We start from the raw sequence: 15,204 nt of genomic DNA, 5'->3' as shown, positions 1-15,204 counted from the left end.
GCGCTTCTGGTTCTGGATGCCATGTGAGCAGAGTTTTTGCTTGCAGGAGATATGAGCTCGTACTAGTAGGACAAGGGAATTCTACTTTGATGCCCATATGTTTAATGGCATGGATGGCTGTATCGTTGTAAACATGTTTTTTAGCAGGTAGGAATATAGTCTCACGAGCTTCAATTCATGCATCAATCTGTATGAATTTAACACACATCTGCTCCCGAATACCCCCTCCCCGTAAAGAAAGCCAAGAACAAAGAGAAAAAGTGGCATAACTAACCGTATTACCCACCAGGAAAAATTAAGGAAACTTCTCTATTTGGAGGTAGGCCATTGTGATGGCCGGGTCCATGAAAGCTACTCTTTACTCTTATCAGCAGACTAGGCATCAAAACAACCACTTTCAATTTGTGTACTTTAACCTTTTCTCCCCAGAGATTAGCACAGAAGTTGGTTACATCTCCTGGGAGGTTAACTCTACTAACAGACAGACTTCTAAATTCTAATATGCTCCGGCCTCGTTGATTCTTGCGTTCTGATTCTGATTCAAGGGCTAAGAGGCCATTTATACTATGCCAACTATGAAACACCACGTGAATTCTTTATCACGTAGTAAGGTGCTTTCAAATTTCAACCATGGTGTGAACTGATGTGCTGTAATTTTCAAAGAGCTGAACCACACCAGAATGAGACTATTTGATTGGGCACCCTAAAAGATGGAGTTTGCAATTTGGAGACTGTCAGAAAAAAAAGCAGTTCCTACTGTACTTCAGTAATGGCAGCAAAGATATATATATATTTATTTTTTTTTTTTTGAGTAGGGTTCAGGTAGCGTGGCACCCATCTTTCATAAATTGTCTTTAGATCTTCATCTGCGGAGGACATGTTAAAAGCTGTTAACCTAACCATAACCTCCATGGCCGAGGAACAGATTTTTCATTTTTGGCTTGGTAGTTGAGAAAAAGTATCGAAGATTCTAAGTTCAGTGACTTTAGTGGAGTGAATCGTTTGGCCCGTGATGCAGTTGTTTCCAAGGTTCAAAGTATTGATACAGGGTACCGGCTCTGTTTTTTTTTTTTTTTTTTTTTCAGATTTTGGTTCAGAGGGGCCGGTTTAAGTCCTGGCTACCCTCTGAACAAGGCCCTAACCTGATACAACCCCTGTAGGGGCATATCGGGAAGGGCCCGATAGGATACGTATGAGCCAATATGGGCCAATACGTAACGATTTTTTGAACCTTGGTTATTTCGGGCTCAGCTGCTCAGCGGTTTTAGTCTCAGTAAAGTGAGCTGCTTGATCCACAGTGCAGTCGTTTCGGACTTGGGAGCAAGTCCTGAACCTTTGTCAACTCGTTTTCCAGGCTGATGCATGAATTGTAGCTCTGCGAGACTGAGGATGGCGTGTTGTTTGCCTTTCTTTATTTAGAAGAGAAGAGGGGGAAAAACAGAATTGGATTTACCTTCTCTTTTTCCAGGTTTCGATTTTTCAAGGACCATGATTCTTTCTTCTAGAATGGTAGAATTTTTTTTCTGACCACGGTCTTGCCTACCTCAAGTCCAGATCAAACTCAGCAGCCGGTTATCAGTTTATGCAGATGTATGTTCAAAAATATAAGTAGTAACTGTCACCCACTATTTTTACACAGTTTCAATGCCGAACCGCGTTTTGACCAGTTCCAGCCATGAAGGCTATTCCCTCACGGAAAGCTGTTTACAGTATTTTTTTGGGTATTCAAAGCTGTTTAGAGTATGAAACCTTTTGTCTTTCGTTTTTCTTTTATGCCGTGTTTGGTCTTATAGAAAATAAGGGAGAAATAAAAAATTGAGGGAAAGTTCTTGCAGAATTTTATGAAATTCCTTCAGAACTTTCTCTCTTATTCTTTGTCAAATGCCTTAGGTGCCATTGGTAACAGCTGAAGATGGTGAACTGAAAAAGCTTATTACTTTATCCTTTAGGCTGCGTTTGAATGTGGCGGAAAAATCCACCATGTAAAAGAATTGATGGAAAAATTCAGTGTAAAAGTTCATCGATTTAGAACTGCCTGGACCATTGGGAATTTTTAAGTGAGAATGGATGTACAAGTACATCGATTTTATCAATGTATCAATTTACATCGATTAACGATGTAAAAGTTGGCTAAAAAATAGGATTACATCGATTTTCAATATAACTTTTACATGGAAAACAAATAACTATCAATATTTACATTAGAAACAAACGAATGTAAATGCAAACCGATGGTTGAATTTTACGTCGATTCACATTTACACCTTAATCAAACACAACCTTTGTGAATAATTATTTTTAAGGAGACTGCAAAGTTAGGTAGATCACACTATATCCTTGAAAGTTTTACTATTTAATTTATCAAATGGCTACTTAGTTTGAAAACCCTAGGGGGGTTTGAATATTACAAGTTGAATAGTTATATAATGTGAACTGAATAGTTTGAATTGTGGATCAGTTCACACCAATGGGCGGACTCATTAATTCTGGTAATCAATTAAGGATACAACAAAATCCCCACGCTAAATTCACTTTACATGTTCATTTTATAATTGTATAAACATTAAACATTCTTGGAGATTAGCAAAATGCTAGTTAATTGGTTAATCGTGTCTAATTCTATCTTATGTCATTATCTAAGTGGAGTGCATAAATAAGTTACAGAACCATGATTTAATAAAAAATGAAAGAAAACACAATAGTAAATACGATTTAAGAAAAAAACGAAAGAAAACAATAATAAACCACCCAATAAGACAAAAATAATAATTAATGTTGAATTAGTAGATGATTTGAGTGAGTAGGTGATTCAAGAATAAGCATGGAATCAAGTTACATAAAATCCAATGAGTTGATCCAATACCCATCATCAATCAAACAAACTGCTAAGATCCAAAACAGTGATTATAAAAGTTTAATTCTATGAGACTTAAATTGGGTGCTTCAGAAAATGATAGAATTATAAAAGTTTGATGTTCTAGTATAACCAAAGTAATTAAGAAAATGATAGAATTACCAAGTTTCCTTAATTCTAAAGCAACCAAAGTAATTAAAAAATATATTCTCTTGGTCTTCATCAATCATCTCAAGTTTTCAACCACATTGAATTTAATCCCCCACATGGAACACTGAACAGAGTATTTCAAACCCTATTTTTCTTTTTCCCCCTCCCCCCCTAATTTCCACCAACTCATATAAGACAAATCATTGGACCCCGGCCTAGAGGGCTAATCAATCATCATCGTAATTAACAAGCTTACGACGACTCATGAGGCTAAAGCTATCTTATATTTCTTAATCAAACTTAAGAAATCCGATCTTTAGAAAAGTGTCTTTATTGGATAGATTTATTACGGAGAAGACTCAGCACAGTCGATCACCTTTCTATTTGCGGAGATCCGCCGCCTGCGCCTAGGCCGAATAGACTCGCGGCCTGGGCGCATCGGCCAGAGCCTATTGGGCGCGGCTGACTGGCTGAGCCATGGCCAATGAGAACCGCAAGGCACGGATGTTGCCGACATGATACTCAAAGTCTGTGTTGGTTGGACTTACTAAACACACTCATCAAAGATCAAACCCTCCTCCCGCCATTCTCCTCCTCCTCTCTTCCTCCCTACTGGCTGCTGTTGTTAGCCTCACATTTTTTTTTGTTTGTTTGTTTAAGAAGGTTTACTTGTATTTGAGATATGACGATGCCATTACTCACACGTTACGTCATTGGGCCCTCTAAGGCACTGTACAGTGTTCAAGTTTCAGGGCTGAAAAGCATTTTTATTTTCTGATTTGGTAGCTGGGGAGTCGCTTTTTCAAGTGGGGTCTGTCCGTCAATGGTGGTGTTTGAGCTTATCGTACATTACAGTTACTGCAGGGCCCAAATTTCTCCCAACTGGGTCACCACGGTGTGGTCGATTTCGATCTGTCCGCTTCATACGTTAAGTCATCTGTTCATGTCTTCACAGTAGCATCCAACATGAACCAGAAATGGGTCAGGCCCAAAATTAAAGTTTGTGATCTGGGTTAGGGGATGTGGATGGTCTTTACGGCAATCCTCGACTCGATCATTTATAACTGCTACAGTAAAGGTTCTTCAGTCCAGTGTGGGCCTGCGTGCTGGAGGGAGAGATCACGAATGCTGAAGGCACTGGGTTTATATGATGGTGATCAACTCATTGAGTGTAATATAGGTCTAATACTGTGAATTCATAAAGAAATGTATTAGTTTATGACAAGAAATTAGTACATTTGGATTTTGGTATAGTACAATAGAAATCAATTATCTAATTTTAGTACATTTGTTATAAATGTCCTACCAAATATGGGCAAACATATTATGGGTTGTAGCTGACGTCTTCTATCCTTAATCAAGAACATACACAAATCTTTTACTTGTACACAAAGTTTATTTATTTTTCTTCATTCGGTTTGGCATGGATCAGGTCATGATTCGGATCCGGTGGGAAATATAACGGCCTGAATTGGCTTGGCCAGTACTTCCCTGTGGGAGTGGGAGAGGTCGGGACGGAGTTGGCGGGTCGGGTCGGATCGGGTGGAAATTCCCTCCTCCCCATTCAACACCAAGCAAATAAGCTTCTCGGTCAAACAAATTAAGATCAATGAAGCAAGGACAGTGAACTATACTTAAAGTCTATCTGGTTCTGGGCATGTAAAAAACTGAAACAAACAATAGCACAACAGCGTATTGTCCAAAAGAAGGTCTACATATTGAATGATTTTAAGCTAAATGTCAATCTAAATCAATATCATCAGTGGGCCACCTTCTGATGGCCTTACATCCAGATGATACTGATCGGACAGTCTTAATGATTGTAAAAAAAGTGGCCCCGGGTACAGGTTGGGTTGGTATTAACAAGAACAAAGTTTGTGGGTCAAAGATAAGAAACCATTTTCTTTTACTTTTCTCTTCATTCTTGTCTCTGATCAGATTTAAGCGTCCGTGGTAGAATGTGATTGAGCTGGGCGCCCAAGGAATGTAGTTTCAGTACTACTGCTGACCCTACACAGAAGGAGATGGATCATCTTATAGTTGCTAGCTGTTGTAAGTCAAAGGCCACGAATGGCCTGTGGAAAGAGGACCCGACCAGATGAGATGTGAATGTGATACCAGTGGTGGTCCACTGAAGACAAACGAACGGCATGGATTGATGAATAGGCTGATATTGTTGAGTTTAGATTCTCCCCAGCTAAATCTCAGACCTTGATGAAGAACACCCTACAATTTGGCAGGATACGGACAACAAAGCGTAGTGATGACGAAATAGGTGATGGAGTGGTTGAGTAAGAGTGCAACCAGGAGGAGGAGAGGAGGAGTGGATTGAGCGGGAAAAATGCTTAGATGTAGCGCTACCGTTGGGTCTGCCGTCATCCACCATCGCAATCATATGAAGCAAAAGACACGGGAACAGGTTTATTGCAGTTCGGGGGCACCTTTCTGAAACTGATGGTGGGACCAGGATTCATATTTTTATAATTCTCCCCTCTCTGTCATCCCTGGTTGCAGCAAATAAAGGTAAAAGCTTTATTTAAAGGTGGGTGTGGGGGTTTTAGCCTTTAGGGTGTTTTAGGGTATAGTAGGAGTAGATAGTAGTAGAGAGAGAGAGTTGGATCTCTAATTATTCTCTAGTGGTGTTGGTGTAAGTGATGGGCAGACAACCTTGCTGTGACAAGCTTGGGGTGAAGAAGGGGCCATGGACGGCCGAGGAGGACAAGAAACTTATTAACTTCATCCTCACCAATGGCCAGTGTTGTTGGCGTGCCGTCCCCAAGCTCGCCGGACTCCTCCGCTGTGGCAAGAGCTGCCGCCTTCGTTGGACCAACTACCTTCGACCCGACCTCAAGAGAGGCCTTCTTACTGAAGCTGAAGAACAACTGGTCATCGACCTCCATGCCCGACTTGGAAATAGGTTTGCTCTCTCTCTCTCTCTCTCTCTCTCTCTCTCTCACACACACACACACACACACACACATTTTTTTACTCCTCTTAGGCTCTAACGAATCATCAATCATCCTAAGTTGTTGTTGTGTTGCTCGGTTCTCACAGTCACAGGTTAGGTTGGTTGCAGGAAGCAGCCAAATTTGAATAAGCTTAGTCAACTTGAACTATTTATTCAACATTACGACCCACCTAATATGATAGTTAATATATCAAATTAAAAATAATGATCAAGTTTATCAAGGCCAGTCATGGTGTTGAAACTTGAAATGATTTTACATTTTTCGTGTCGACGAAAGAAAGAAATCGAAGCATCCCTAGCTCCCCAGATTACAGTAAAGGACTGTGGATGGTTAGAAAATTAATGAAATATAATATTAAACCAAGTTCATTTATCGTTGGTCTGCTGTTTAACATAATGTGGGATTCCGTGTTATCTCAGGTGGTCGAAGATTGCAGCAAGGTTGCCTGGAAGAACTGATAATGAGATTAAGAATCACTGGAACACCCACATCAAGAAAAAGCTTACCAAGATGGGAATTGATCCAGTGACCCATGAACCCCTTCATAAACATGCTGCTACTACTACTGCTACACAAGTAACTTCCTCTACTACTTCTGCTGATCGTCACCCGGACTCCAGTAAAAAACCGCTTAGACTGCCCTCCCCAGAAAACAATGGACGTCTCACCACACCTGATCAGGAGAATTCGAGCTCAGCAGCGGAAAATTTTTCCGGCGATGAGTCTCGGTTGTCGGATAACAACGGGGGCCATGACTCGTTAATGAGTTGCCTGCTGTGGGGAGATGACAAGCCTCTTGTGGAAGCCTCTTGGAAGTTTCCGACAACTTCTGCCGGAGAAACCTATAACGACGTCGGCAGTTTGTCTTGGGAGGAGAATTGTGCATTGTTGTTGGACTACCAAGACTTCGGGGTGGAAGAGTTTGGTTTTGGTTGTTTCAACGACATAGCCATGGACATGAGCACGCTAGAGATGGGCGACAAGCCCTAATACTCGGCTCTCGGCACGCAGTAATATTAGTTACAGTTGTTGCCTTCTCCGGCTGGCAAAAGAAAAAAGAAAAAAGAAAAAAGAAAAAAAAAAACGATATAAATTAAAAACTGAACTAGAACTTAGTGAATCACCTTTATGACCTTTTAGCCCAGATTTTAAGTTATGTAATCTTTGTGAGTCGAACCTCCTGTCCTAAGAGGAGTAAGGGGTCCCTCACCCACCAAAAATGAAACAGCAAAAAACGAAGAGAAAAGGTGACAAAAGTTGGTCCCTCAGCTCGATCAAATGTGTTGTGCTTTTATTATTTGAAAACAAATAGACATACGCTATAAAGTGTTCAGATGGGTCTTATGAATGTATGACCCTTGTAGATATATGCTAGCTCTTGATTATAATAAATTAATAAAGAAAAGAAAAGAAAAGAAAAAGGTTTATTAGTTGCTGTGGTTAATTTGTAGATAAGAGAGATCGATTACTATAAGAAATTTAGTCATCATCCATCTCTTCCTTCAACACTGTCTTCATCTGTTCATATGAATCCATCTGATCAATTAATTGCAACCAATCCGCCAGAAAAAAAAAATAGAAAACAATATTGAGAGGAAGAGATAGTTTGATTAACAGTTTCAAAACATCTCTTATATAAGACATATATGTCTTATCCGAAGAAGAGAGATTAATTGAAACATATGTTACTTGCTGGGAAAACTGTTTGTGAAGCAACCATGTATTATACTGTTAAAAACCATCAAATTCAGGTAATAAAAAAAATAACAACAAGATCACGAATCACCTGATCATAATGTACTCTAAATTATTAATATCGGGATTCTCTAAGACTAAAGGAAATGGTTCAACAACAATTTCGAAGTAGGGTGGTCCATGGCCAAACCTCGACTTGTATAAGAATGATGCAGTAGGTCAGTAGCTATATCTATACTTGATGTCACTTGCACTAAATGACGTGGTGACCTCTTACCTAATTAATGAATGAGCCTCGGTCTAAGTGGATAGAGTCTAAGTATCTCCCATATTCGCGGTGAAAATTATTCGCTTCACAGTTGATTGATCCTTTATTGGTTTCTTTTCTTTTCCTTTTTTGAGAAGGAAAGAAGGAAATTTATCAAAAAAAAAAAGGGATATTTACAAGAGAAACACTTGGGCTATGTTTGGTTTGAATGAAAAAGGTAGATAAGAAAAGGGAAAGACATGGAAACCTATACAAGGTTTCCAAAGATTTTTCTACCTTTCCTTACCTTTTCCTTCAAATCAAACATAACCTTAGGTTCCTTGGCATCCTCCATGACTGATGATGTGCATTTTGGCAGTTCTCGGCTTGCAGGTGACTCGGATGCCTGGTTGAATAATCCCTACCTGGAATGTGGCTTGGATGCCTAGCTGAATGGTTCCTACCACCCTCCTCCAAAAACGGAATCAACCTTATCTCTATAGCTTGGAGAACCTGGAGTTCTTTCATGAAGCCCACGGCTACCCCAATATATAAAGACTCGAAAACTCAAGGCAAAGGTACGTGTGATTACCCTACTCTCTAGCACTCAAGCTTTCAAGCATTCAGCTCGCATTTACAACATACTTATTGACTTAAGCATCGAAGTGACTTTGTTGGGTTAGTTACCCCAGATTCTCTGATAGACTGTTTTGCAGATCGATCCAACTCGCCGTCCATCTGGAATCCGGATCGTCCTCCAGCTAGGTGTAGTCAGATCGTGCACCATCAATGACCAAATTAGAGATCAAGCTCAGTGCCCGAAAACCCCGAGGGCAACAAAACAACCTCATGTACAATCAAATTTAAAGAATTGTTTGACATGTTGCTCCAAAGTTTTATTATTAGCTTACTTTAATTTGTTTTCCATGTTTTAGATTAAAGATGAAATTACAATAGAGTAAACATGGCATCAAACAAAATCGTGCGGTGAAGAGTACACCATCCAGCTATGCATTGGAAACATCTCCCCATGAATTTAACATATGAAATGTGGTGGGTGCCATTCTTTTAGTGTGTTTGAACACTTTTTTTTTTTATGCAGGATTCATGTAGCCAACTCTATATATTATAGGTTTATTTTTTGGTACAGTTGCTGTTTTAACCAGTAGAAAACATTTTGGTTGATCAATACTAATTGGTAAGAGCTATGCATTTGTCACATCACTTATGAGAGTGGCTTCAGTTAGCTAGATTAGAATGATTAAACTTCACCCCTTCAGATCAAGAAACATCAATTTGACATTTCTACAAACAGCCACCCAAACATTTTCAATGTATTGTCAGTTTCATCCATAAACAGCTAGCCAGTTGTATACTTGGATATGTGAAATTGTGCTGGCCAACCCAAAACATTTTAGATAGAATTAAACAATGGTACTACTATACACAACTATAGTTGGGACAAGGCATAGATGATGATGATAAAACATTAACGTCAAGTAAAAATCATGACAACAAATATGTACAGAGAAGGCAGCCAATGAGAGTATTTTGTAATCAACATTGGTCATAACGAAAAAGGATTAGAAAAAAATCAGCTCTCCTTAAAAAAAAGGAGGAAAATGCTGCTTGGTTCTAATATTCACCATGAAAAAGAGTCAATGAGTGAGATAAACAAGCTCTACTGCCCTAGAACACATGACATTAGCAGATTTCCCAGGGAAGGACTCTACACCCTGAACCATATACCTATTACCTAGCCAATGATCCCAATATGACAAAAAGATAAAAAAAGGAAAAAAGTTTGAGAAAATTCATGGAATCTTGGAGAAATATAAGTTGTCGGCAAGAAAAGAACAATATTAAAATAATATAATCTTGATCGTAATATCCCCCTTCTAACATACTAATTAGCTTTAAATCTTTAGTGCATTTGTTGGTTAAACTTGCACCTAAACAAACCCATAGTGATTCTGCTAAAACTGGAGCCACCTAATTTTGCTATAAACGCCTACAAATTAAAATGATTAAACGACTAGCTACTACTTGAATTTGCAACATTCTTTACTAAATCTTCTTGAATACAAAATTTCTCTTAATTTTACTGGAGCTGTAAGAAATTAAACTTTGAGGAACAAATCTGATTGGTAACTGTTTTACTTAGTTAAGCAGAATTATTATCTCAAGTGTCTCAACACTAGTAATATTCTCCATACTTAGTGGATTGCTTGTCATCAAAAAATTAAAAATAGAATATAACTAGCTATGGGAGTCTAACATAATGCACTATTTTTCCTATTCTTATATCTTATAGAATAGAGAAGTGTCTATCAGGATTTTGAGGATCATAACATGCAGAAGTAGAACAAGAATTTTCAAATTACTGATCTATGAATTGAATTACTTGAATTCACAGTTAAGACTACCTAATATCACAATATTTAAGGAACCCAACCCAACAAAGCTTATATCCGCATTCCAAAGTTATATCGACTACGGATTGGTTTCAAAATATTTGTAATTTCAAATCATGCACATGTATACATTGTAGTTTATTTGGATGCTGAGTTACAGGTAAATTAAACCTTTTAACTAGAAAGTAAGAGACTCCAAATATTATATCAAGTTAAATAAGTTAATAAATTAGAAACCAATACATGCATCTTCCATTAAATTGATCAAGTCATTAATCAATCGATCTGTAATTCTGTATCATGTGTGATAAACCAACATCATACAGGATTTTCCCTTATTGAATTTTTTTATAGAAGTTAGAACAATAAATAAAAGTTGGGGTGCAATATGAGGGTTTTCCAAGTCAAAATTCAAAATTTAATATAATGGATGTATTGATCCCCGTACCTCTCACATGCTAAGCGAGCGCTCTACCATCTGAGCTACATCCACTGTTTTTAAAATTTTTAATACAAAACTCCAAATCTAGCTTTCAGTAGTAAAGACCCATAATTAATAATCCCAATGGAAGATTAAATGAACCAAGTAGGAGCATCCCTTCCCTCATTCATCTTAATTTGATTGTGGACATGGAGCATATATCTTTTAAAAAGGGGGAACTGCCCTTATAAACATGGGACTCCTAGAATCCCCATACAGGCATACAGCTCATGGTGGCCAGTGGCCTGATATGGACCCAGAAATTTTCAATTTCTGAGTGGAATGTTGAATCACTTCATGGCTGGCTGGCTTTTTCATTTTAGTCTGGTCTGTGTTTGATAGACAAACGGACGACACTTGATACTCTATTATTATTAATTAATTAATTATTCCTCAAAGCTATCAGCTAGAGCTATCATAGTTCTAAGAAATAATGGCTTGAATATACCACCCAAAATCTCTTTAGATAGCTTCCTGGGCCCCATTTTGTGAGGGCAAGTAGCACAACCATTGCTTATTGCTCGTTTCTGTAGTCTGTAGTCTGTACTGGGTGAAAAAGCTCTACCAACCGCTAAGATAAAGGATGGACAAAGCGAGCAACAATGCAATCAAAAGTGTAGCGTGGAATTAATTAATTATGAGGATAAAGAATTTGTAGCATGAATTCCATCATCCTTCTTACCTAAAAAAATAATAATAATAAAAAAACAAGAATTAAAAACTATCGTCTTCAATTGAAAGTACTACCTTTAGTTGGGCAACGCATGGCCCATAAATTCATGCATCAAGAATGTCCAATCAGCAGTCCACCTCTTGGGTTTTGGGAATAACCCAAATGCACGCGTTGAAGGTTCTGAATGTGGCCAATGAAAAGACAAGTAGCATCTCTGGCTCACCCATGAAAAGACAAGGAAGGCCTTAATCTGCTTGTTGGTCTAATTAATGGGCTTTGTCCTATCATCCATGGTAATGACTCCATTGATTGAGTGGAAGTGGAACAAATTCATGGCTAGATAACCCAACTTTATTGTCAGAATCGAGTTTCAATCTAATTTTTTAATGTAATATTACTTCTTTAGCTCAAATGTTTTTTAGTTCAATTATAGTATATTTATTAATATTAATTGTACATTAAATAAAATTCAGATCTCAATCAATTAATTAATTTTTCTACATACAATATATTTACTTTTAATAAGATGTACTTATCATCACATTGAATCAATAATGTCTATTACTTAAGAGGATATCATACAATTTGCCTCATTTTAATTACTACACAAAGAATGGCCCATTTAAGGGTCCAATCCACTCATGTCCCCCTCAGCACAGATAATGAGAAGCTAACCCAACATTGATCCAAGTCCGTGGTCCAGGCTCTTTCCTGTCTTCTTCTACTTCTAATTCCTTTCACTTGCTTTCAAACTTTTGTGTAAAGCAGAAATTAGGGTAGATTGCTGAAACTTTCCTTGAAGGGCAAATTTAGAAAATAAATCAATTTCATAGGTTGCATGAGTTGCAGCTTTATTTTTGAGTGATTGACATGAAGGGTAAATTTAAAAAATAAATCAATTTTAGATTGAAAGAATTTGGGATAATAATTCATATGAAGAGAAAATTTAGAAAATAAACATTTTGGAACAAAATTACCCCTTTAATAATGATTTTTTATGACTAAAACAGTCATTAGTCTTATTTACCTAACAAATAAAGAACATGAATAAATGTACTTACCTTCATAAATGATTCCTTACCTGAGTAAATAACTTCCGCAAAAGCAAAGTTGCCCCGAAGACAAAGTTTATTCAGTTCAGCATTTTCAGCTATTATCAAACGTCCTCCCCATAGGGCCCAGAGTCACTTATAAAGAATTTCAGACTTTTTTATAATAACCAGGTTTGCTAGGCTGTCAGCACATTTGTTTGCCTTTATAAAGCAGTTCTGTAAGTTCATTTCCCAGATTTGATATCCAAGTGAACTACGATCCAATCTCTATCTTCATAAGCTTTTGGATATATCATATGAGCGTGGTGATATTGGACAAAGAGTCATATTCCAAGAAAGCTTCCTTCCCATGCTAGTTTTAAGACTCTGATTGGTCACAGTCTACCAATACCATTTGCATGTGCTATGCGACTTGCTCTGCTTTACTTGGTTGTTCTTTTGTGGCACTGTCACTATTATGTCAAGAATTTCTTGCGTCAAGCCCTATGGTCAATGTTTTAAAAACCAATAGGAGGCTGAACCGTTTTTGCCTTCGGGTTGTGTGTCACCAGTTCGATCGGTCGGATCAAACAGTTTAGACCGTGTCACATCATCACCTATCTATCTATCTATCTATCTATCTATCTATCTACCTATCTATATATGTGTGTGTGTGTATACGTGCATATGCGTGTATGTATGTGTATAAATATAAATAATGTATAAATATGTTTTAGATATGTTATATGCATTGTTTTGTATTTAATATATATATATAATTTTTTATTTATAAAAATATTAAAAATTATAATTTGAGGCCAAAAAGATTTTTTTTTTGAAAATAACAGGGCAAAGCACCTACATCATATTTGGATGTATGGATCTCAAAAAATTACCCAAAATAAAAAAACCACCCTAATTGGATATCAAAATGCAAAGTTATGGCCTTCGAAGTTTTTGTATGCATTGAGTAAGCAACTTGCAATCCGGTCACTAGGTTGAATGGATCAACAATTGAACCGTCCAGGTCGAACGATTCTTAACTAAGTCAAGGGTTTTTGACCATTGGTGTTAAGCATATATATAGTCCATAGAATATATATATATATATATATATATATATATATATATATATAGACTAATGGTGCAATGCCTCTAAATATTTTATCATTCTTTGTCTTTCAAATATAGTCTAGAGAGTAACAAAATTTAAATTTTCTTTCTTCATAATTCAGTTCAGATTTTCTTGGATCTAATTAGCCATTGTTGAATTATTTCTACTTAAATTTGTTCTCAGGCTAGTTCCCAAATGTTGACACTAAATAGTCGATCCTTTGAAGCTGGGTTGATTATGAGATATGCCAGGCCATGCCTGGAAACTTGTGGGCCTGGGCCCAGATAGGGCTGAAAATAATCACCCCTACTTTGAAGAAATGGGTAGTGGTTTCCTCTTCGTTCTGACAGAAAATACCAAAGTTTTGAATTTAGAAGTTTAAGGGTACAAGTTGGCCTTTAGTCGGGAGTTTTTTCACAAAGGAGCCAAAGACCAGCTTGTAGGGTAAGATTGATATTGAGATGCCATACGGCCCATACCTAATTATCTAGTTTTTGGTTTAATGAAGCAAAAGGAATAGCTTTGTTTTTATTAAATTATTTTCTAGGGTAAGATTGATTCTATTAAAAAAGAAAAAAAAAAAAATACAGATTCCAGTCACCCTACTAGTTGATTTTGGCCATGGTCTTGGGAGAAGAAAATTTCATAGAGATAGTTTTATCAGGCCAAAATTCATTACATAGGTTGGATCTCCAAATTGCCTATATATTTGATTAATAGGGAGGCCTAGAATGAAATCCTTCCACTGTTCCACACCCAATAGTAATTGAACTTTATTTTCTTATCAATAAATGGTTGCCTTCTTTGATATTTATCTATGAGGATCATATCAAGCCACGAGTTTTGGTTGGTCTAGACTCTCCAAACAACTTTTGTGATGAGGGGAAGTTCAAAGTACTTATCATGATTCTTTGGAACAATACTTCTTACGTTCAAGTTTCTGTCTTGGCCAGTCTCCACGGGATGTTGGGAATCTTGAATGTGGTGGATTTCTAGAAATCCACAGTTTCTCTAGAAAGGAAACCAAATTCCTCAAAAATAGATATAATATAGTTGATTTGATTAACTATTACTTTGGCAAAAATGGAAAGGTCATTAGAAAAGAATAAATGGGACACAGAAGGATTTGATGGGGTTCGAGCTATCAAAGGGCTACACTTGGGCTGGCTCAGCCGAAATAATAGAAAAGCCTGAATTCTTGGGCCTAAGCTCATCTAAGGACCAAAATTCTAAGTTTAGTCCATGTAAAATTTTAGGCTGGATTGGTTAAAGTTCGAGTTGGGCCTGCCCAAGTTGCACCCCTACTTTGAATCTGTCCAGTGCGACGCTTAGGATGAATAATGCAGAAGGTGCTTAGAACGTTGCATTCAAATTTGTTGATGGTGTTTGGTTCTATAACAATTTATCAGAAAACTGGCATCAGCTAAATACCAAATAGGTGTTTTTTCCAATAGACTTTGAAATTTTGTTTGGTTAAGTTATTTATAGAAGATGTTTTTCTTGAATTATGTGAGAGTCATCCATTAGAGGAAATGACTTTTTTTTAGCACTTGTCCAATTTTTTGGACAAAAATAT

The 15,204-nt window shown here is 37.3% G+C and overlaps 1 protein-coding gene across 1 annotated transcript; it reads left to right on the top strand.

Annotated features, from left to right (window-relative positions):
• Window positions 1-5,514: 5,514 nt before the first annotated feature.
• On the top strand, window positions 5,515-7,466 carry LOC148880298 (MYB-like transcription factor ODO1). Its single transcript, XM_088962167.1, has 2 exons — window positions 5,515-5,921; window positions 6,393-7,466. The coding sequence occupies exons 1-2, from the start codon at window positions 5,659-5,661 to the stop codon at window positions 6,961-6,963; spliced, it is 834 nt and encodes a 277-aa protein (XP_088818293.1). The 5' UTR covers window positions 5,515-5,658; the 3' UTR covers window positions 6,964-7,466.
• Window positions 7,467-15,204: the final 7,738 nt, after the last annotated feature.

This window comes from Nelumbo lutea, chromosome 1 (genome assembly GCF_056320005.1).
Source record: "Nelumbo lutea isolate HS-2025 chromosome 1, American lotus-T2T, whole genome shotgun sequence".
NCBI lineage: Eukaryota > Viridiplantae > Streptophyta > Magnoliopsida > Proteales > Nelumbonaceae > Nelumbo > Nelumbo lutea.
This window is presented reverse-complemented; position numbering and strand designations above follow the sequence as displayed.